At 45.5% G+C, this 20,865-nt stretch overlaps 1 protein-coding gene and 1 long non-coding RNA gene across 2 annotated transcripts in view; one reads left to right on the top strand and one right to left on the bottom strand.

Moving 5' to 3' along the window:
- The window catches only part of Lgr1 (Leucine-rich repeat-containing G protein-coupled receptor 1), a 186,170-nt gene that overhangs the window by 31,093 nt on the left and 134,212 nt on the right, over positions 1-20,865 (bottom strand). Inside the window, exons 5-8 of the mRNA XM_077646568.1 lie at positions 10,625-10,699; positions 9,370-9,435; positions 9,158-9,226; positions 8,498-8,572 (exon numbers count right to left, since the gene is read on the bottom strand). Of these exons, the coding sequence (XP_077502694.1) occupies positions 8,498-8,572; positions 9,158-9,226; positions 9,370-9,435; positions 10,625-10,699 (285 nt within the window). The remainder of the gene's footprint in view (positions 1-8,497; positions 8,573-9,157; positions 9,227-9,369; positions 9,436-10,624; positions 10,700-20,865) is intronic.
- On the top strand, positions 8,279-10,121 carry LOC144113481 (uncharacterized). Its single transcript, XR_013310806.1, has 3 exons — positions 8,279-8,338; positions 8,500-8,545; positions 10,104-10,121. It is a non-coding gene; the product is annotated as an uncharacterized LOC144113481 (long non-coding RNA).

Here is a 20,865-nt window from a genome sequence, read left to right as displayed (position 1 = left end):
GTAAACCAGCGCAACGGCTCGAAGCCAAACAGAAAGGGACAAAACACAGCGCTGTCTTTTGCCCCTTTCTGTTTGGCTTCGAGCCGTTGCGCTGGTTTACAAGAGAAGTGCTTCTGCTCGTTTTAATGACTTCAGGATTGTCTCGTGACGCTGCTTACATTGCCACCCGCCTTGAACGCGTTTGTTCTGAAGCCCCAGAGAGCTTTAGCAGTGGAGTTTGTCCAACTTTCTGAAGCTTCGGAGCTGCAGACATGCCACACAGGCTACACTGGGCGACCTAGAGGCAGCTCAGGCTGCGGGCACAGTGGCCCGCGAACTTTTGACGAGGACTCAACGAAAGCAACCGGCCATCCAAACACAATATTGAGACCCAGATATTCTACACCTACAGCTGGCCATAATTTTTCTTCAGCTGAAAACCTAAAAAAGTCTCAATTTCTAAGTATACAGTGTGTTCAAACTTAGATTTTACTCATTAAAAAAAAAGTGAAGCGCCGTACGCTAATGCCGCTTTTGCATGTTGGCAATGCGGCCAGGCGGACACAAATTAGGATAATAATTGTCCCTATAAATTCAGTTGTTAACTAATCTTCATTAATGAACTTTTTATTGGCCGAAGTTTATATTGAGAACTTGGATGGAGGCAGTTGCTTTCGAGGGCTATTACATTTTGCACAATTTTAGTAACGCGCCTGTGTCATGGGATGCACACGTCTAAAATTTCGTCCCAGTTCGTCTAATTACGCCTGCGATACAGCGGCTATCAGCGTGAAGCACGTCCCTCGTGTGACGCATCTGTTGCGTATAGCACCCCGTCTTGCAAGAGTGTGCAGTGAGCGCCATCGCGTCTTTGTACCGGTTGTAGAAGCGATCGCTTAAAGAAATAGCTCTCCCTTATCGCCGACCCAACAGTTCATTGGTTTCGATCGTCGAGAAGGTAAACGCTGGCCCAGAACGAAAAGTCATCCGCGTCGCCGCTCGCTGCACACACTTGCAGGGAGGGGTGCCATACGCAACAGCTGCGTCACACGAGGGAGGTGCTTCAAGCCGAGAGCCGCTGTCTCGCATGCGTAATTAGACGCACTGGGACGAAATTTTAGACGTGCGCATCTCAGGACACAGGCGCGTTACTAAAATTGTACAAAATGGAATAGCCCTCGAAAGCAACTTCCTCCAAGTTCTCAGTATAAAAATGCACGCTAACTTCAGCCGTTAAGAAGTTAAGTAGTGAATTTTAGTTAATTAATGAATTTACGGGGACAATTATTACCCCAATTTGTGTCCGCCTGGCCGCACTGCCAATGTGAAAAAGCGGCATTAGCATACGGTGTTTCAAATTTTTGTAAAAAATCACTAAAGTCTAATTTTGAACGCGCTGTATACTTCCACGAACTCAAGGGGATGCACTGTATACCTGCTTGTGTGTCCCATGCAGCTGGTACACACTACACTGTCACGCAGCGGGAACTTTAGCTTTTAGTGCAGCCAGTGTTACAAGACATCCGCGGTTACCCGTTCGTGGAAAAAAAAAAGAAAGCGATTAGGCGTTAAACGAATGGGAGTCCTCGACAAAAAGTTGAAAGTAAAAGTGCTATTTTTGTGCGGGTTTGTGTTTGCTTCACGGTATTATACATATACCGCAGACAACGCATCTAAAAAGTGACTGCCCGCCTCCGTGAGGAGATAGGTCCGTGGTTGGCGGTCGCCTTAATTAGTTGTGGCTTGTAGTTATTTATTTAATCACGCAGTTAACCCTGAATTGAGGTTCATGGGCGGAAAGGAATACAAACGTCTCGAGAAAAACACCAATGCACATTAAAACTTGAAAGATATTACGTTATAACGAGAAATATTTCGAGTAAAAATGATGCAAACAAAACCTTCAAATGCTGACATCGGTAAAACAAACATTGCCAGAAGGAAATAAGAACTAAAACAGATGACGGTTCGGGACCTTTAGGGTTCCTATCAAAAACGAAATGCGGATCAGCCATGATTATATGCGTGATGAGCGCCGCTAAGGGCATGTTTATACCTGAGGCATGGACCCACGTGTCCGATTAAGCACGTGCGTGGCGGATTCAATATGAAATTGCTCTAGAAGCAGGCGCGAAGATAATGCTTTCTCAGTGGCTGTGATTGTAGCTTCGTCCCAGGAAATAGCTTGTCCGGTCTTTTCCTGGCGACCTTCCAAAGGGTTTCGACTCGGTGCGCCATTTAGTAACATCGTTTTGATGTCATTTTAGCTGCCTCCGGTACTTTCCTTGAAAGGGTACGCCCTTGCGCGAGGAAGACGGGAGACAACAAAGAAACACACACGATGATGTACAGAGCACATGTACATGTCATGCGTGTTTCTTTGATGTGTCCCGTCTTCCTGGCGCAAGGGCGTACCCCTTCAAAGATGAACCAACTCACTCAAACAAGAGTGTCACTTGTAGTTTCCTGATTCGCCGATGTGGGCTACGCTGCAATCTTGACAGCGAATTTTATGCTCACCCTGGGGCATTCAGAATGTTCTAACGTTTCTTTTACGCGCACAAGTTGTTGCCGAAGTTTGCTACTAGGCACGTAGCCAATCCGAACTAAGTAGTCACTGAAAATTGTTGGAAGCGTTTCGCTTGCGTCAACTGCAACAAAGCTTTCCCTTCTGGTCCGGAAACCATTCAGCAGGCAAGTGATCTCGCATGCAGAAAAGCGCCTCCTGCAAGCGCGCATACTGGAGACGAAGGTCACTATCAAGCGTCCAGAAGACGAAGTGTTATTCGCCGTGCGCTACCTCGAGCATCATTTTCCCTTCGACTTCGCTGACGTGCTACTGCATGCGAACCGCGTTGCGTATGCGACGTGGGTGAAACGGCAAGGACGCCGGGAGGCGGAGTTTTCTATGCTACTTCAGTGGAACGGACGCCCTTCAAGAACCCATGGCGTCTCCAACCTTTCATCACAGCGGCTGGACCCATTTGACCTGGGCCTCCTCACCCGCGGATTGAATTTTACACCGGGCGAGCATCGAATGTAGGCGCGATGGCTGGCCTCGTGGAGCAAGCAGTGTGCAAAGTTGAATCTGGCCTGCAAAGTGAAGCACGCTTCTGTGCCATTGAAGCCCTTTAGAAATTCTCAAGGTCAAAAAAAAAAAAAAGCGCTGCTCTGCCACCAAGAGAAAGAAAAGCCATCAATAGCGTACAAAATAAAGAAAACAAGGTAATCTCGCCAGCTAACAAGGGCAACACCAGGGCCGTACTGGACCGTAAGGATTATGTTGCGAAAATGCAGGCACTGCTGAATGACGAGGCTGCATATGTGAAAGTAAAGCGAGACCCAAGAGAGAAAATAGAGAGCGAACTGAAAAAAAAAGTGCTGACGGACGTCAAGTTTGTTCCGCCTCATGATAAGAACCTCTATACTACCGTCTTTTATGACATGGCTCGGCTCCAGCAATCTACGGTGTTGCCAAAGTATACCGCCTTTGCGAAAAGCTACCAGGCTGCCGTGGCCGTCTAAAAAGCAGGCTGGCGGAGGAGCGGCGGGCTGCGGACGCCCGCCCAAGTTGGCTGCTAAGGTAACCTGCGTGTCATGAACCTGCGCCATCGCTACTTCACTCTACATGACAAGAAGATTCCTTACAACCTGCTGAGCTGTAAATGCAAACTGGCCAAGACGGTACGTACTACATAAGCCAGACGTGCTTTCAAACCAAATAGTCGGCTTCACTACGTCCCCCCTGTATAATTTGTCCTGGTACACCTACATAGCATACTGCGCCCGTTGGTTGCAACAACGGCTTATGCCAGGGATTCGAGTCACTTCGTCACAATTTTACGAGACGTCGACATCCAAGATGACGGCATAATGATGTCTTTTGGAGTCAGTTGTCAATATTTGCTCGTGTGCCGGTAGAATTCGCGGTCCAGTGCTGTAAGGAAGTCCTCGATAACGACGTGACGCTAGTAAACCTCACGCCGATTGTGGTTGTTGAACTGTGCCGCTTATTGAAGCCCTACTTGAAGAGCACGTAATTTGGGCTTAGCGAGCAATTTTAGAGGCAAGTATATGGGACAACATTTGGGACTTTAATTTCCGTGACATGCGCTAGCCTTGCTTGTGCACGTTAAATATCCGTTAGATCGTCCAAGTTATCCCGAGGTGATACATAAAATTCCCGGTCAGGATTTCCAGGCAACCTAAAATGGCGAATCAGGAAACTATAGGAGAGGACTAAGGAACATCAAAGCAATGCCGCTGTCCTTGTAAGGTCGGCACGAAAAGACCGGGCACATTATCGCCTGGGACGCAGCCACATTCATAGGCACCAAGAAAGCATTTTATGGACTTTACTTCTAGAGTCATTTCATATTTTTCATATTTAATTTCATATTTAATCAACCCCGCACGCACTTAATCTGGCACGTGGGTTCATGCCTGAAACATAGGCATGCTCTTTAGGGCGCTCATCACGCATATAATCACGGCCATTCCGCGTCTAGTGTTATATGTGAATAAGGGACTCGTACGGGTCCCGAAACGTCATCTATTTTCGTTCTTATTTTCTTCTGGCGAGTGTTTGTTTTACCCATGCTGTCATGCCTTATCCTTGCTAGACCAGTTTTCGTTGAACCTTAAACTAACTTCAAATGATTTTATACTAGAGCTAATGGGAAGAAAGCACAAATACATACCAAAAATATTGCAATGCGGCACATAGGGAACAACAGGTTAAATCTGGTTAAAATTTTGGTCAACACGTGTTTGAAATGCATCATTCTGGCACTACGTGCCACATATGTAGGTAGTTGATTCCATAGCTTTATCGCATCTAGAAAAAAGGAACAACCAAAAACGTTTGTGTGCGTAAGGTATGAACGTACCGTTGCACCATGACTCATTCAGGCATTTGCTTTTTCTTTTCTGTTTGTAGCAGTTCAAGGTTACAGGACTGCAACATATTTCAGTGACCAAATTGGTCCTCCTGTACGTGCCACAGATAAAACATGCCGAAAGTATTTGTTGCTTCTCTCACTACCTTGCAGTACCAGTTGATAAAGACTCAAGGCAGGGGAAGCATACCACAGCTCTGGTCGAATGGGTGTATTGTAGGCCATTAACGTGACATCCGAAGCTGCTTTTGGTAACTTTGCTCTAAAAATACACACCTCTTTAAAAGCTGCCAGTGACACCGTTTCGTCACGCATACGCCAGTTTAAGTCATGTGCAATAATTATTCCTAAATATTGAGAGCTGCGTTGATAGAGAAATTGTAATATATCGAGGGAATGTGGGTTTCTTTTTCCTGCTAATATGCATGGAAGTTTAATATAGTTTATTTGAATTTTGCATTTCCGACAAGACTCACTGAAAGCCTAAACACACTGGTTAATTCTTAATACGATCATTCACAGAAGTTAGTGATCCATAAATTAGGAAAAAGTCAGCACATAGCTTCACTTTTAAAGGCGGTTCGGCAGTAGTCACAACGTAATTAATACAGAAAATAAAGAGCAACTATCCAAGCGCTGACCCCTGTCGCACGCCCGAGCACACATCCAAGAAACCACATCCACAGCCACCAACTTCTACAATGTGCGTACGGCTAGTCAGACGCCTCTGTCCCTTCACTAAACTTCCTCATTAATTCCTATTTAACTCATTTTAAAAAGCAATTTTCTGTGCGGCACCTTATCAGAGGCTTTTGCTAAATCTACTCAAACAATATCAATTTGCTGAAGGCGATATAATTCTTTGCCGAAATCGTGAGCGGTGTCTATAAGATGTGTTGTCGCCGAAAGCCCTCGGTGGATCCTGTGCTGGTAAAATAATCCACTGGCCTCTAAATAAGCTGTCATATGCTTCGGTAAGGGACATGGGTCGAGAGTTGTTCCTCAGCATGCGGTTACCATTTTTAAACATAGGAATAACGGCAGTACAGCGCCAATCTTCCGACACGGAATGAGCTTGTAGCTATTTTTGAAAATGAGAACCAGGGAGAAAAACGCTCATTTGGCATTGCTTTTTCAGGAGTGCTGTCGGCATCCCATCACTGCCGCTGGCCTTCTTCGCATCCAACGCTAGTAATAGCTGAAGTACGACCCCCTGTCCGAAAAAATGCGGTCTATGGAATATGCCTTTGCACGTGCGGAAGCCACATCGCCATCGGAGTTCCGGGCAGACCTCGCAGACACTGTTTGAAAAAAAAAAAAAAAAGACTCAAGCCGTCGACTATCTCCCACATCTCAAAGTCGTTATTTCCAATGTGGTCTGGTTTATTTTCTGAGCCTTTTACCTAAAAAAAAACGTCAGGATTGTTTGGTGAAAGCTTTATGAGAGTCAGTTAATATTTGATCAATGAAGCGTTGCTTTGAAGGTGATATAGAAGTTTTTAGTCTGTCGTGTACTTCCAATACGATGATAGGATTACCTTTCTTCTTACGTAAAATCTTTTATCTACGTTTCATGTGTGCAATATTTCTGGTTGTCTATGGGCTGTGCTTTTGTGTCTTTTCGCGCCGAGTTGGAATAAAACAATTCACACGAAATTGATAGCAGTTTTAAATCGCTGCCATAAATCTTCAACGGATTCTCGTTCTAGGGCTAACTCAAATTCATCGAAATAACTCTCAAGTGATCCGGTATAGTCGTGCCATCTGCCCGTGCGTAATATTTATTTTAAACATGAGGAGTAGATTTTGCGCAAGCGCTTTTGTAAATATTAAAGAGAATGACCTTACGATCCAATAATCCATACAAGAAGGCCAATTCACAATCCCCAACTTTATTCGAACCAAACACCGGGTAAAACAAAGACTGAGAATGAACTTTCACTCAGGTACAATAGTTAATCAGTTTCTCTGAGGTTACGCAAAAATAGATGTTCCAATAGTTTATCGTCACCAGACGTCTCTTTGTGACCAGGGGACATCATATCCCATTCTGTGTGTGGGAGATTAAAATTACCTGCGATTACCAACCGAGCGTCCCGATTAACATGCGCAGGTGGAACCACCATTCTCAATTCCTCAATAAAAAACAAGCGCAGAGTTAGGTGGTCTTCAAAGGTGTCTTCAAAGTGTATTTAGCACCAGTTGATTTCTGAGATGCTGAACTTTGTTTTTTAATACATGACTTCACAACAATGGTCACGCCACCACCACAAAGATTCCTGTCCTATCTGAACACTGAGCACCCTGCAGGATTAATGCAGTCACTATGTGTCGAGGAAGTAAGCGATGTCTGTGTTATTAGAGAAAGATATGTACCTTCTGACAACAAGTGTTCCAGTTCAGTAGCTTTGTCAGCTATGCTTCCTGCATTCAGGAGAATGAAGCTCAACTATGCTTGTGCTGTTTCATTTACTTGATTCATCTGAAGCAGCGCTTTCATGCGAAGCTTATGGCACCACTGCGTCATGGTGATTCGTGAGCACCTTTACCCCCTCGTTCCCAATAAAGAGAACGGTCGTTTGTATACAGTGGTCCCGCGTGTGGGTTTTCCAGTTAACCCTAAACGTGTCATGAACTAACGAAACCTTAGTGCCCCCCATTTCCCGATCTGAGACAGCATTTTTCCACAGCTTTCTAAGAACGTCAAGCGTTTCCTTTCCATAATAATTACCGAGACTTAGGAAAACAAATAAATGCAATAAATCATATTCTCAGTGGACATGGTGAACGGCTGTCGCATGGACTATGGGACGTAGGGACTAAAATTGAGACGTGGCAACAGCTTTTCTTTCCCTGTATATCGCTGGCATTCCTGCTTTCCTTTTATCTCTGTGGCTTAATTAGAGGCAACAAATTTACCATTATAAACGCCTACGGCTTGATGACACCAGCTTTTCTGAATGCAACTGAAAGCATGCCGTGAAACTAGTGCTCTGTGCGGAAACTCTAAATACGCGTTCTTTTCCGAGAGCTTTGCAACACAGTTCGGCAATATTTTCTTGATACAGAGACAGGAAAGGAGTTTACGCACAAGTTTAGTCGAAAGAAAGAAAGAGGTGGCATTCGGACTGCTCCACTTTCTCCCCTATCCTTTCTTGTTTAAAGAGGTTCCCGTAAAATGAGGCATAAATACATCACGGGAAAAGCGCGGGAAAAGTTGGAAAGTTTGAATATATGTTTCAGCGCCATGTAAACGTAAACAGCCTTTGGGCATAAAAACATTCGTTATGTGTCGTGTCGTGGCCTGTGCCCAGACGTTAGAAATAACAGTTTTTTTTTGTTCTTTTTAAGTTGGTACGTTGAGTGCAATACAGCGCGACGGAACGTTCGGAGACCTTTGAGTCGTGGCAAACGAAGGAAAAAAGATTGGCGAACGTAGATGAAAATTCAGGCGGTAATACGTGAGTACAATTTTTTGTGGCGAGAGATTGCAATATAAACCAAATTTTAAACTGTGGCCTCCCCAGCACGAAAAAAAATATATATAATATGCACGGGCTTGCAATCGAGGGGCACGCATATGCCAGCTGAAAGTAACACACAGATTTCGGTTCTCTTACAGGTGGCTGAGATTGGAGAGTCCGTAGAAGGCGTCGTCTTCTACAACCGTAAGTTTCCGATTTCCGCGAAGCCTCCTGAAACGTGTTAAGAAGAAAGCAAGAAATCAGCTCTAGTCTTGGTTTGGAGACTTAGCGTGCCACTTGAAGTGTAAAAGGAAAGCGACATAAAAGACCTCTAATATTTTGCGCAAATGGAAAAAGGCTGGTGGCTGTGACATGAAACAGAAAATGCTCTCACGCGAGTATTGAGCGGAAGCACAGCTATTGCTCAAAACGGAAACAATAAAAAATGTCAAAAAGTGCCATACAAAGCGCTTGCTAGAACTCCAGCCACTGCTTCAAAGAACTTGTTGCGAGTGGATTTTCATTTTTCTTTTGTGCAGCACGAACAAAACTTTCGAAAAGGTTACGAAAACATGTGCTCTAACAAATGCAACCTCCAGACTTTCTGTTCTATGTCAGAAAGAACCGTAATTTCTTCAAATAATAGCTGCACTGTGTTGCTATCGGCTTACTTATTCTGTCTTCTAAGCCACCAACGAAGCAACGAGCTTGCTATGATCCTTAAGCCTCTTAACGTCACGTCAAGTTGGAAATGCTTAGTGCTGACTTCCCAGGATTTCATTCGTAGTTGTGGCCCTAATAGCCGAACATACTCACACTTCAGCAATTTTTGATCCGTCGAAAGCTGCTGCACGTATCGCCGCAATGGTGTTGTGGTTGAGAATCCTGAAAGGAAAATGGCAAAAAGCGATGCGATTAATATTAAAACCACAATCTAAAAGCAGCAAATGTCAGTGTACGCAATTTGTTTTCAAAATATTATCACCGTGGAAGAAATATAAAACAAATTCACTCTCTCAGGCACTCACAACGTTCCAGCCTTGACTTTTATGGAATTGGCTGCCAGCTCAGCGATTCGATTACTGTCGAAGTCTCTGAAAACAAAACGATACGAAGAAAATAGTTTTCTTTCTTGTTATACGGAGCTGATTTTAAGCACGAAATAGTTGATTACGTTATATCGGAAAAAGTACCTGCGTCCAGCCATGTCAACTCAAGCTACTGGCGGAAAAGTTGAAAGTACAAATCGTAATCTTGTGACGGGACCGAATAAAAATTGCCGCTACTAATCGGGCAAAAAAATTACTTTGTTTCACCTTGCGCTGTGTAAAATAAAAAAAAATTATGCTCGAACGCATCAAAAACTCTAGGGTATATTCGTGGTAGAAAGGGATTTGTAAAATGCATTGGAGGTATAGGAATGTCGTGACCTTTTCCGCACGGGTCGAGAGTAATCCTAAGCCTGAGGCACGCCTGTCGACGACAGTGGCGTTCATACCTCGCTGTTCTTTGCGCACACGCTGTTAACGCACGCCAAAACGAGCCCAAAGCCTGAGGAGAATACAATCAGGAAAAAGTTTCGCAAGATCCGGCCTGCTAGAATCGCTCGCAAAGCTGATCCTTTTCAGGCCACAAAAGCAGTCAGCTAACTGTGTGCTGACGCCACGGACTTTTTGGCCATGAATACCCAGACAACGTTGCACAATAGAGCTCGATGCCGTGGATTTCTCTTCACCTCCCCCCCCCCCCTCTTTTTTTTTAGATTTTGCTTCGATTCGTTCAACCTAGTTGACCAACTAGAGGATGCGGAGCCCGACTGCGTATCGATTCATCGTGGGCAAGCGGAGAAGTGCTAAGACCTCGGGGCCCAGGGAAGCAAGTTGGTGTTCACGAGGGCTGTACGGAAGGGCGCCTGCGGATTGGGCCGTGTCCGTTTGCTGCCTCTGTGTTGGTCGATACCAGCTCGAGCGTGTCGTTCTGTGCGGGAACGTCGCCAGGCAAGGTCAGAACGCTGGAGACGCGCGGCGGAGGAGGGCGTTCGCTTCCACGCCTTCGCTCCCTCAGCCCTACTGGCAAACAAAGCATGTTTCGCCCTCCGTATGCTCCCCCGGCTTCCTTCCTGGCGCCCGGCTTTCGCGGGGATAACCGAGTCAACAGCGCTGTGGGAAGGATAACTTTCGACGTGCACGAAGACGTTAAGTGAACGAAGTGCAACGATGGGAGGTGAGCGGCGCGCGCTTTTTGACACCCGTTGACCGCAAGAGGTGGCCGGTGTATACTCACAGCATTCCGATGTAGGTGGACGGGTTTAGGTCGTGCATGTACGGCACTTCTCGAAGTCCAGAGTGCGTGATGCGCCTGTGACGAAGAGGTAGGTGCAATCAGTAATGAAACAAGTGCCCTGAAAGTTATTATTGTGTTTTAGCAACAAGCTTCAATGAGCCAAAGTTTAAGTGAGTCAAATGTAGAACTCCTGCCAGCAGTATTGGTGGAAATGTAAAAATAAAGTTCGTAACCATGACAGTGGCGTTTAAAATGCATTAACGCAGTTTTCCACTGTTGAAATCCTTATGAGGCGGTACTGGGCACTTACAGGTCCCTTCAGCATGCAAGGGAATAAAACTTGAGGATTCAGTTTTTGATTACTCCCCAATTATATGTGAAAAGCCATTTTTTTTCTTTTTTTCTAACTAGGTTGCCACTTGGAATATAATATACAAAGGTCTTTTTCAACTTTAATGCAGAAACAACCAGAAAATTTATCTTTTTGTGCAAACTCGTTGTTCCCTTTCATAGTTGCGGAACGTGCGAAAGAAGCAGGAATCCGATTTCTTTAGAGTTCGGGGAAACTGCCATCTATATGCTTCACAATTATACGATGGGACGCTCAGAATTTCCGTGCGCTTCTTGTTATAGTTCTTGTAAAACACTGGCTGATATCGTGGGAACGTATACGTTTTTTTTTCTGGTTTGTAAACCATGCATGTATACTCTAAGACCTAACTCATGCAGAATTTTATGCTAGACTGTTTGTATGTGTAGGCACTGAACTACTGTAGGAATAATAATAATAATAATTGGTTTTTTGGGGAAAGGAAATGGCGCAGTATCTGTCTCATATATCGTTGGACACCTGAACCGCGCCGTAAGGGAAGGGATAAAGGAGGGAGTGAAAGATAAAGGAAGGAAGAGGCGCCCGTAGTGGAGGGCTCCGGAATAATTTCGACCACCTGGGGATCTTTAACGTGCACTGACATCGCACAGCACACGGGCGCCTTAGCGTTTTTCCTCCACAAAAACGCAGCCGCCGCGGTCGGGTGAACACAGATGGCATGCAAGGTAGTGGCCCACATCACGAGGAACGGACAGTTTTGGAAACACTGCAGGGGGCGGCATTTGAGCTCGAATTCACAGACGGCGACATATTACTAGCGTTAATAAACACAAAGGACAGAGAGCAGAAACAGAAAGCAGAAAAATCAAAAGCACCAACTAGCCCAACTTAATTCTTTAATTGAGCTCGAAATTTCGATAGCATATAACAAAGAGGCTACCGCTAAATACCCTTTTATCATCATCAGTGCGAATAATTTAAGGCACTTCACCCTGAGGGGATTAATATCACTACATAAAACGCATTACCTTTTAATCGTTCTGCGATCTTGCTTCAAGGCAGCGGCTAAAGTCGTACATATATAAGCGGCGAAAGCCTCAGCGGCGCAATAATGCCGTAGGCGGTACTTTCAATGGCGGCAGATATTAGAAGCTTGTGAGCAACGACAGGTGCCGGTGACGTTGTACATGACATCGGCGAACGCAGCACCAAGTTGGAATACCAACAGCGACCGCGTTATCAGAAATACTAGGCTTGTATGCTCATTGTACATCGTCAACCGTCAGTTTGCAAGAACTGCGCCTAGACATTCGCAGTCTTTCAGTTGGGGCAGACTACTAATGAAATAGCCACAGTGTTTCGGTAGTGCTGCACAAAACACCAAAGTGAATAGGTGCGCTTAGATTAGTCATTCTCAGAGGCGTTCTGCTAAAACCATCGGGCACGGGACGCGAGCGAGCAAATCAAATTTGTCGCGCCATTGAGTTTCTTCGTTTAATCGTGGTTACTTTTAATCCACGACGAGGCTTCATACGTAAAAAGTGAAATTTTAAGTTTATCGGGCAATCGATAGTGGGTCAACAGTATGGAGAAGTAATAATGTTTTTTGTTGAAGCTAACTATGGGGAAACATTATTCATTAAGTGAATTTGTAGAATACCTATACGACAGCAAACCAAGCGGTCTACGATTCTTCGACTCAAAACTTCAAAGCGAGAGTTCCTGCCAATACCGAACATCTACCACGCGGCAACAGTAGCGGGGAAATTTTTTGCGATATTCTTGTCAACTCTTAGAGCACAGTGCACAGTGGAAACTGATTTGAAAGGCGCCGGAATTTGGACTCAAAATTATACGAAAATGCGGGTTATAGAAATTGTCAGAAAAATATATCAAACGCAGGAAGCTGGTAAGTCGTGGCTGAGAAAAAAAATGCGGCTGGGAAATGAGCTGTGAGAGCAACCTTCATGAACCAGGAAAAGGGAAAAGGAAGGAGACAGGTTGAAAGAGCGTTAAAGAAACTAATCTAGTGCTCGAAACCAAATTTTGAGGACGGCATGGTAGAAAGCATATGAAAAAAATCTGTGAGCTAGCAGCAAAAAAGAAAAAAAAGCGCTGGTTAAGCAGGTCGCTGCTTCGGTGCTCAGCTTACGTCGAATGCGAGACTTTGAAACTTATTAAATAAAGCGACAAACCTAGTATGTCGTGAAAAGCTTCATAAAAAAACTTTATTTCTCTGTTTCTTCGACCTGCTTATGTTGCGAAAAATGGGACTTAAAAGCTGTGTATGGTGTACATCGCTGTTGGAAACGAACCAGTGCGCTCTGGGCTTGGTACTTTCTTACGTCTGATTAGCTGACGCCTTTAACTAATACAGATCACCTACATGTTCTCGCAGTGCAGTGAGGCGCTCTTCTCCATGCATTCGTGTGCGCCTTGTCGCCCCTTGTCGTCCCGTTATGCCATTTGCCAAGGCATGCGCTTTCATGCAATTATTTCGAAGCGCAGCGGCCTAGCTGTTTGTCAACGTTACACTAGCTTCCACCTTTTTTGCTGTTTCGATAAGAAGTGGGGATTATCCCGAAAGGCTTAAACCTTCATAGGGCAGCTGCTTGCATGCAGCTTCTTCTTCGTCCTTGAGCAAGTGCATTAACTGATGTGACGAATAGGCAGACTATGTGTATAAACCACAGCGTCTATACTCGGGGACAGCTTTCTGTGGCTGTGCAGTGGAAGCTACGAGGGTGAGGCGCAAGGTTTTTACAAGCGCGCTCTTATCCCGCTCCCACAAGGGAGAGAGATAGGCGTTTAACCTGGCCGCGCGCGCCCGTAGCTTCCGCAGCATAGCCACAAAAAGTTGTCCGCGAGTATAGAGTTCACAAAAGGAAATCTTTCAGTGCTTTTTAATAGTTCTTAGTAATAATTTTCGGTCCTACCTCGCATCACCGACGGTCTTCTCAGGACCGCAAGTCACATCCTTTTGTAAAGGTTTGTTCTTTATAAATTCCCATCCCTTTCCCCCAGTGCAGGGTAGTAAACAGGTGCCTACTCCTGGTTAACCTTTCTGCCTTTATTTCTTATCTCGATCTTTTTAATAGGTTTGTTCACTGTATTTTCAACACACCAGCGTCACTGCAGAAAGATTCAGAGGAGTTCTGCGCACATATCCGTGAGCCCAGCCCTGCTGTGGGCGTCGTGACGCGGTTCCTCCAATATTAACTGTGTTTCAGAAACGAGGGTGAAACCGCGATCAACAGCTTAGACTGGATGTCACTGCGGTAAACGCATTGGGTATTCTATGCCGGATGAATCTAACCCAGCTAGACAGTAATGCATCTCTTCCTCGTCGCATGAAAAACAGTGGACTCCTCGGCTTGTGATAGATTAGCTTAGTTAAAATGTCAGCGCAACTAAGGTCAGACGAGTGCCGGCAGTGGCGTGGGGCCACCTGTTACAACTACCAGCAGCGACTTTAGAATGCAGGATACTTTAGTGAGGGTTCGCAAACAGATTCCGGTGTCCCACGGGATTGGGCTCGAGTCAGTAAAGCACGGCAAGACGCACGGGAGGACTAATTGCCGTACATGGCGAGGAAAAAGAGGACAGAGTGCAAGGGTACTTCACGCTACTCCACTTTTTGTTTTTAATGTGGGCCCTTCGGCTTGAATGTCTCTTGAACATGAGCGAGAGATACAAGCAACTCTGAAGGAGCTCAGAAGGTATGCCGCTATGAGAGACGCTTTTGTCACGAAAGAAAATGGGAGAGGCAGGGAGAGAGAAATACGAAATAAATTGAGACAAGAAGAAGCAGAGATAGAAGGAAAGAAAGAAACAAGGAAAGAAACAGTAAGGGAGAAACAAAGAAAGAGAGAGACAAAAAAAGTGAGAGAAAAAGCGAGAGAGAAAGAGAGAGAGAGAAAAAGAGAGAAAGCGAGAGAGAGAGAAAGAGAGAAAGATAGAGAATGAGAGAGAAAGAGAGAGAGAAAGAAAGAGAAAGAGAGAAAAGAAAAAGAAGGAAAAGGGATTTACTGAAGAAAAGGTTTAAGGTACGAAGTATGAATATCTTGAGCCGCAAATAAATCTTTTCTGCTCGGTCTTCTACGAGTTCTCATGATACTGTCAAGGTCTTACCAACCTTAAGCTTATTATCACCAAACTTGACCTCGACGTTCAGGAACGCATACAAGGTCTCATGCGAAGTTTGCCTTCCCTTATTCGAATAACCAGTTGGTGTAAGTCCCACGGAGACTGCAAAAATAAAAACAAAGAATAGAACAACGAAAAAGTGCCTTGTTCGTGTATGCGGTTTTGCGCACTTTGTATTTATTCCAGTTTTCATAATGTCCGTCGGAGTTACTAAGCTGGGATTTCCGCTACGCTTCATATTTTAGTTTTTCCTAAAGAAATTCAGAAGGTGTTGCTACCTTTAAGTTTGTTGCTCCGAAACCTGAGCGTTTCGTGAAGCGCCGCAGTGTTTAAAATTAGACGCTTGCTCCACTGTGTGCGAGGGTTCTGAAAACAAGCTTAGCTAGATGAAAGGCGGCTTTGGGCAAACTGTTTTGGCCATGCTGCCTAAATTTACTTTCTGAAAGATGCGACAAACCTTTACTCTCAAAAGCGAGCTGAGAAATTTTAGCCCACTTATGGTCTGCCACCATTTGCGATTCATCTCAAATTCGGCCTTGCCTTCTTTGAAAAAGAGTGCTGCCAAAATTGAATCTTTTGACTTGCTTACGAATAATAGACCATAAAATAATAACAAATCCAATTGAAGACAAAAGACTGCGAAGCAATAGTGTGAAACACACAGACGAAGAGTTGAGTGAGGCGTGAAATGATAACCTTGAGAAGTTCGTCTGAAATTTAGAGACGAAGAACGCATTGGTGGTATGCATAATAGTCGAGTTGAAGCTCTCAGAAAGGTCAAACAACCAAGCGGAACGGACCAGCTCCAAGAACGCCTTAATTATGGGCACTGCGAGAGAATTCTGAAAGCCAGCAGAGCACCCCCCCCCCCCTCCACACACACACGCGCACGCAAAATGTGGCTAAAACAGCAGCGAAATTTGCCTTGTTGAAGCCTACTTTTTTTTTTTCTTCATTAGAAGACCTATATAGTTCTTATAGAACTATATTTCGTAGCTGGTTAAAAAGTTATTGCTCAAATTCATTTCAGAGTTGCTGGTGTGCCGTCGACCTCTCAGTCGCTGCGCAGCATTATTATCTTCTTTGCTCGCCGAGAAACGTTCACTCGTATACCCCCTGGCAGGCGTGGGGCTAGCCCATAAATGTTTATGGCGGACGCCCCAAGCGCTTTGGGATGTGGATACGGGTGCGGGGCAAAATATAATGTTGCTGACTGGCTGAACCGACATTAACGTCTGATGCTTCCATACACAGCAACCGGATAAAAAAAACCGATGCACCGACTCAAGTGGCGTTCATGCTCGCATCGCGTACGTAAACAGTAGGCCACACTATGGGACGAGAAAACAACACTTATTTTGTAGTCATCAGCGAAAGGGGAACGTGTGAAAGCCGAGCTAGCGTAGTGCCAGCATAGTTGCACACGACTCTGGAAATATCGTGATGAATTTGTAATATGAACAGGGTGTTACGCTAGCATGATTTCAGGCAGAGCAATCATGACGATGGGGCGGAAAATATTTCTAGTGTGGAGTGCAGTGTTTACATGCCACTAGCGGGTGCGAGAACACTGCACCTACTGATATGTGAAGCATGAGAGAAAAACAGCGTTGAATACACGTGACTTGCCTGTTGGGAGGAAGCCGTCTTTAAGAGGCATCTGTAACCAAGAACGCGTGCGAGACTGCGCGAGCATCTCGACTCGCCTGGTCCCACCAGGACGGTTTTTTTTTTCAGAGGTCTCGCAGAGCCAGTGATCACTGCGTACTACCTCCCATAGTCACGCCTTCGGTCACCGATGTAGACAGCGAATGTTACCGTAAGCGATGTCAACGACAGAAATGTTGCACTTAAGACGTCATGAAAGGCGCATTCTCCGATTCATCCTCGCTCATCTCTTTTTGACGCAAACAAGAGTTCATGCGTGAAGCAGCTATAGCTGCACTCGCGTTTTTAAGCTACGTACGGGTCGGGTCCAGAATTGAGCACGAAGGCGTTCTGCCTATAGGTGGGGCCTGCCATGACGTACCGACATAATTATCTCGGCCCATGTTTAAGATTCTTTGACGGGTACGCAATTCCCACATCGTCTGTGCGTGAGTGTAGACATGAAATACGTGTTTGGATTACGTGATCTTCATGTTTATGCAAATATGGGATATCCGAAGCCTATCCATATGCAAGTCCTTGGCTTGTGTTTTTCCTTTCTTACTCTCTTCCTCTCGCATTTGTTTTCGCTATCCATTCTTTTTATCTCTAGATGGTTCAGTTTATAGGGGTTTAGCGTCCCAAAGCGACACAGGCTATGAGGGACGCTGCAGTGAAGGGCTCCGGAGATTTCGACCACCTGGGGTTCTTTTACGTGCACTGACATCGCACAGTATACGAGCCTCTAGAATTTCGAATTCACAGAAATTCGACCGCCGCAGTCGGGATCGAACCCGCGTCTTTCGGGTCAGCAGCCGAGCGCCTTAACCACTGAGCCACCGCGGCGGCTCTTTTTATCTCGAGAACAAAGGGCCGTAATCTGATAAAAGCGCTCTTTACGACTGCCAGTTCGTACGGAGAAGCAATTCCATTTTCTCAATGAAGTAGAAGAGAAAACAAAAGACGAGAGGAACCGCCGTTCGATAGTGGGCCGCCTAAAAATTACGGTGCCCGTACAGCGCAGGGTCGTTACTCAGCACTCGCCGGAGGAAGGTTCTCTCCGACATTCGGCACCGGAGCCCGCGGCGGTCCACCTGATCTCCCAAGAGCAGCACGTTCATCTTTCCGAAGTGGCCCGTTGCGGGATCTGCTATTTGCTCTTATTCTTGTTCACCGCTCATGAGTGACTGGGTTGGCGTTGGCGGTAGGTGTAAACCCCCTTCTCCGGCACACAACGGCGTCTGTGCGACGGCTTCGTCTCTTCCAGGTCACCACGTGTCCGAAAGGAAGGTGCCGCGCGAAGCACTGCGTCAAGGGCGCGAGACTCGCTCCATCACTATCTGCGAGGCCGACGCATGCCCGCATGCAAAAAAAAAAAAAGAAGCCATTTACGCAGGCTGTCACGCCGCGTCTTCCTTTCTACATCGTAATGAGGATATGGCGACAGCAAATTCTCCTCGTCGTGTCCCCTCTTAGGATGATGCTGTAACTGGGTGGAAAGAAGCTAACTTTTCCATGAAAAAAAAAAGAACGAAAAACCGGGTTCGCGAGATCGGCGACTCAAGCTTCAAGTAGGTAGATGTTTTAAGTTGACTACAGTTCGGCGGAGCCCTCCGGCGAGGCATAATTTACGCGGCCGTGTTCCCAGCGACTCAAGAGAAAGCTTTACGTCGGGCTTAACGTCGGTTGTTCTACCCAGCTGCACGGAGAACCCGTATATCTCCTTAAACAACCTGACACCCGAGCAGTGGAAATTCTTCGCGTTAAAAGAGAACTCCTAAAATCTACTTACTGATAGAAAGAGAATTCTTTGTAGCGTTTCTAAATTCGAAATTAAAGTTGAAAAGGAGAGGAAAAAAGAATACGCCACAATTTTAAATGCGCAAAATTATATATACCGCTGTAGCTGTGCCGTAATTGCCAATATTAAGACATGAAAAAGTACATTTGTTGAATTCTTCGGAGGGGACAATAGGTTGTCCTGTTTTCGGCCAAAGCCTTTGACAGATTCAGCTAAGAGAGTTGTTATGCCTGCCAGTCATGACATCGAGGCGACGTCAGAGGCGCGGACCCGTCAAACCTCGCGTGCCAGAAGGTTTCAGAAATCGGCCCGAATTCAGAAAATTTGAGTCAGACAGGGTATAGTTATATCGACGAAACCCTGATTATGCCTGAGTCTTCAATTTCTTCGAGAAATGTAGAAAGTCAACAAGCTGGGAAATTTTGCAACGTCATGCTTACAACAATGCTGCTAGACAAAAAGAAAAGGGATATGCAGATGCCGCTTTCTCTCCCCAAACTCGTCTGAGGAGAGGAAATCAAATCAACGCCTCAAACTGATACCCGACATTCCGTTGTGTGCGTGAAGTCAACGTTTCTTCCTGTGGCGCTTTATGATGGTCGCCAAACGGTTATGTGGGTGGCTACGGACACCCAGTCTTTATTTTTCCTCCTGCATTTCTTTCCGGCAACTAGAGCTACCGTATGCCAATCGAGAGAACGTCCTCCTTCCGAACTGCCCTGCGTCAGGGTGTGACCCAGCACACCGTGCACTTTTTTGAACTTTCTAAGGGTTGGACAGTTGATTGTAACATTTTTGTCGTCCGCTATTGAGGACAGCAATTAGTGCTTTCCTTACCAGGCTTAGTGCTGTACTCCTTTTCTTTTTGCCCTCACCATCGGTGAACTATATGTGCGAGTATGATTTTTGTCTGCGTACCGCTACCACGCTTCTTATGTCTAGCTTCTTTTAGTGTGTCTTTAGTGCCTTCATTTTCAAAGTTTGTCGTGCTTGGAGTGTCTTCGCGTTGCGTCCTATTTCTCTCCTCAATGTTTCTCTAACCTTTCTCATTCCTCCACTTCGTTTTCTACAGTGCTGACAGGCGTTGTCCCGCTTCAGGTGACATTTACTAGCCTTCTCCCTTTCCAAGCTTTCTACTTCCATTTCTATGTCATTACGCAAATAATAGCAATGATAATAATTCCTGTGTTCCTGTTTTAAGAAGCTCGTGATTGTGAAGTAACATGTTGTCCATCGAGGCGTGTTTTAACAGCTGGAATGATAAATTTTTTTTTGCCTGCTTTTGTAGTGGAGGCGCAACGCTGACGGAGTTCCTCATGTTCTTCGAAGCGTGAACGCCTGTAGTTTGCTCCACAGCGCACGCGATGTAAACATGAGGGCCTGTAACTCATTTCACAGGCTCCGCATGCACCTTACAGGATGTAATCACTGCATGCACTTATTTTTCCCTACGGGACACGTGTATTAGTACACCTGGTAGCGACAGGGACCGGATGTCACCTACGGTAGAGTATACAGTATACGGCCCGCAGGGACAGAATTGTTCAGCAACGCGAGTGTGTAAGTGCAACGCGCGAGTACCGGGCTCTTACGCACGGCACTTCTTTCTAACGCGCTTCTGACTGCTTCGTGAAACTGAGCAGAATTGCTGCGCGCATGCTTTTTCCGCCTCAGCGCCATGGTTGAGCACGCCTCGGTACTTCAACTGCGCAGCGTGTCGGTACACTTTGATGACAACGCCATCTTCCGTTTGTGTTTGACCCGACTCGCGCGTAACACTTTCCATTGTTCGTCGTTGTATGCCAGAACGAATTTAGCAAGGAGGCCCGCTCGCGACGACGTTACTGTACTTTGAGACGAAAAAAAAACCTGCTGCTGAGAACGTTTATGCGAGGAAGGTTCAGGTTCGCTGAGCAACGTCGAACGAGGGGAGTCGTGTTTTTATTTATCTATTTGCACATACTGCAGCCCATACAGGGGCTATCGCAGGAGTGGACATATACATTCAAAAACTAGAGACATGGTAGCAAAAAATTAAAACATCAAAGTTGAATACACAGGGAAAGTTACACAAATTGGGAGCATGGGTGCAGTAAATAAAGAGATTACGAATCAGTTATGGTCTGTATAAATCTTTCTATAGGGAGGGAACGCACTGGACCGGGCAGTGTATTCCAATGTTCGATGGTGCGCGGAAAGAAACTATATTTAAACACATTAGAGCGAGCAAAGTAAGTTGAAAAATTAAGATAATGATAACTTCTGGTTGACTATGGTATGGAACTCGTGATGTACCTGTCGCTTGAGAGTCGATAG

Source organism: Amblyomma americanum, chromosome 1 (genome assembly GCF_052857255.1).
Source record: "Amblyomma americanum isolate KBUSLIRL-KWMA chromosome 1, ASM5285725v1, whole genome shotgun sequence".
In the NCBI taxonomy this organism is placed as follows: Eukaryota; Metazoa; Arthropoda; class Arachnida; order Ixodida; family Ixodidae; genus Amblyomma; species Amblyomma americanum.
The sequence above is the reverse complement of the archived record's forward strand: the minus strand, read 5'-3'. Positions and strand labels throughout refer to the sequence as shown.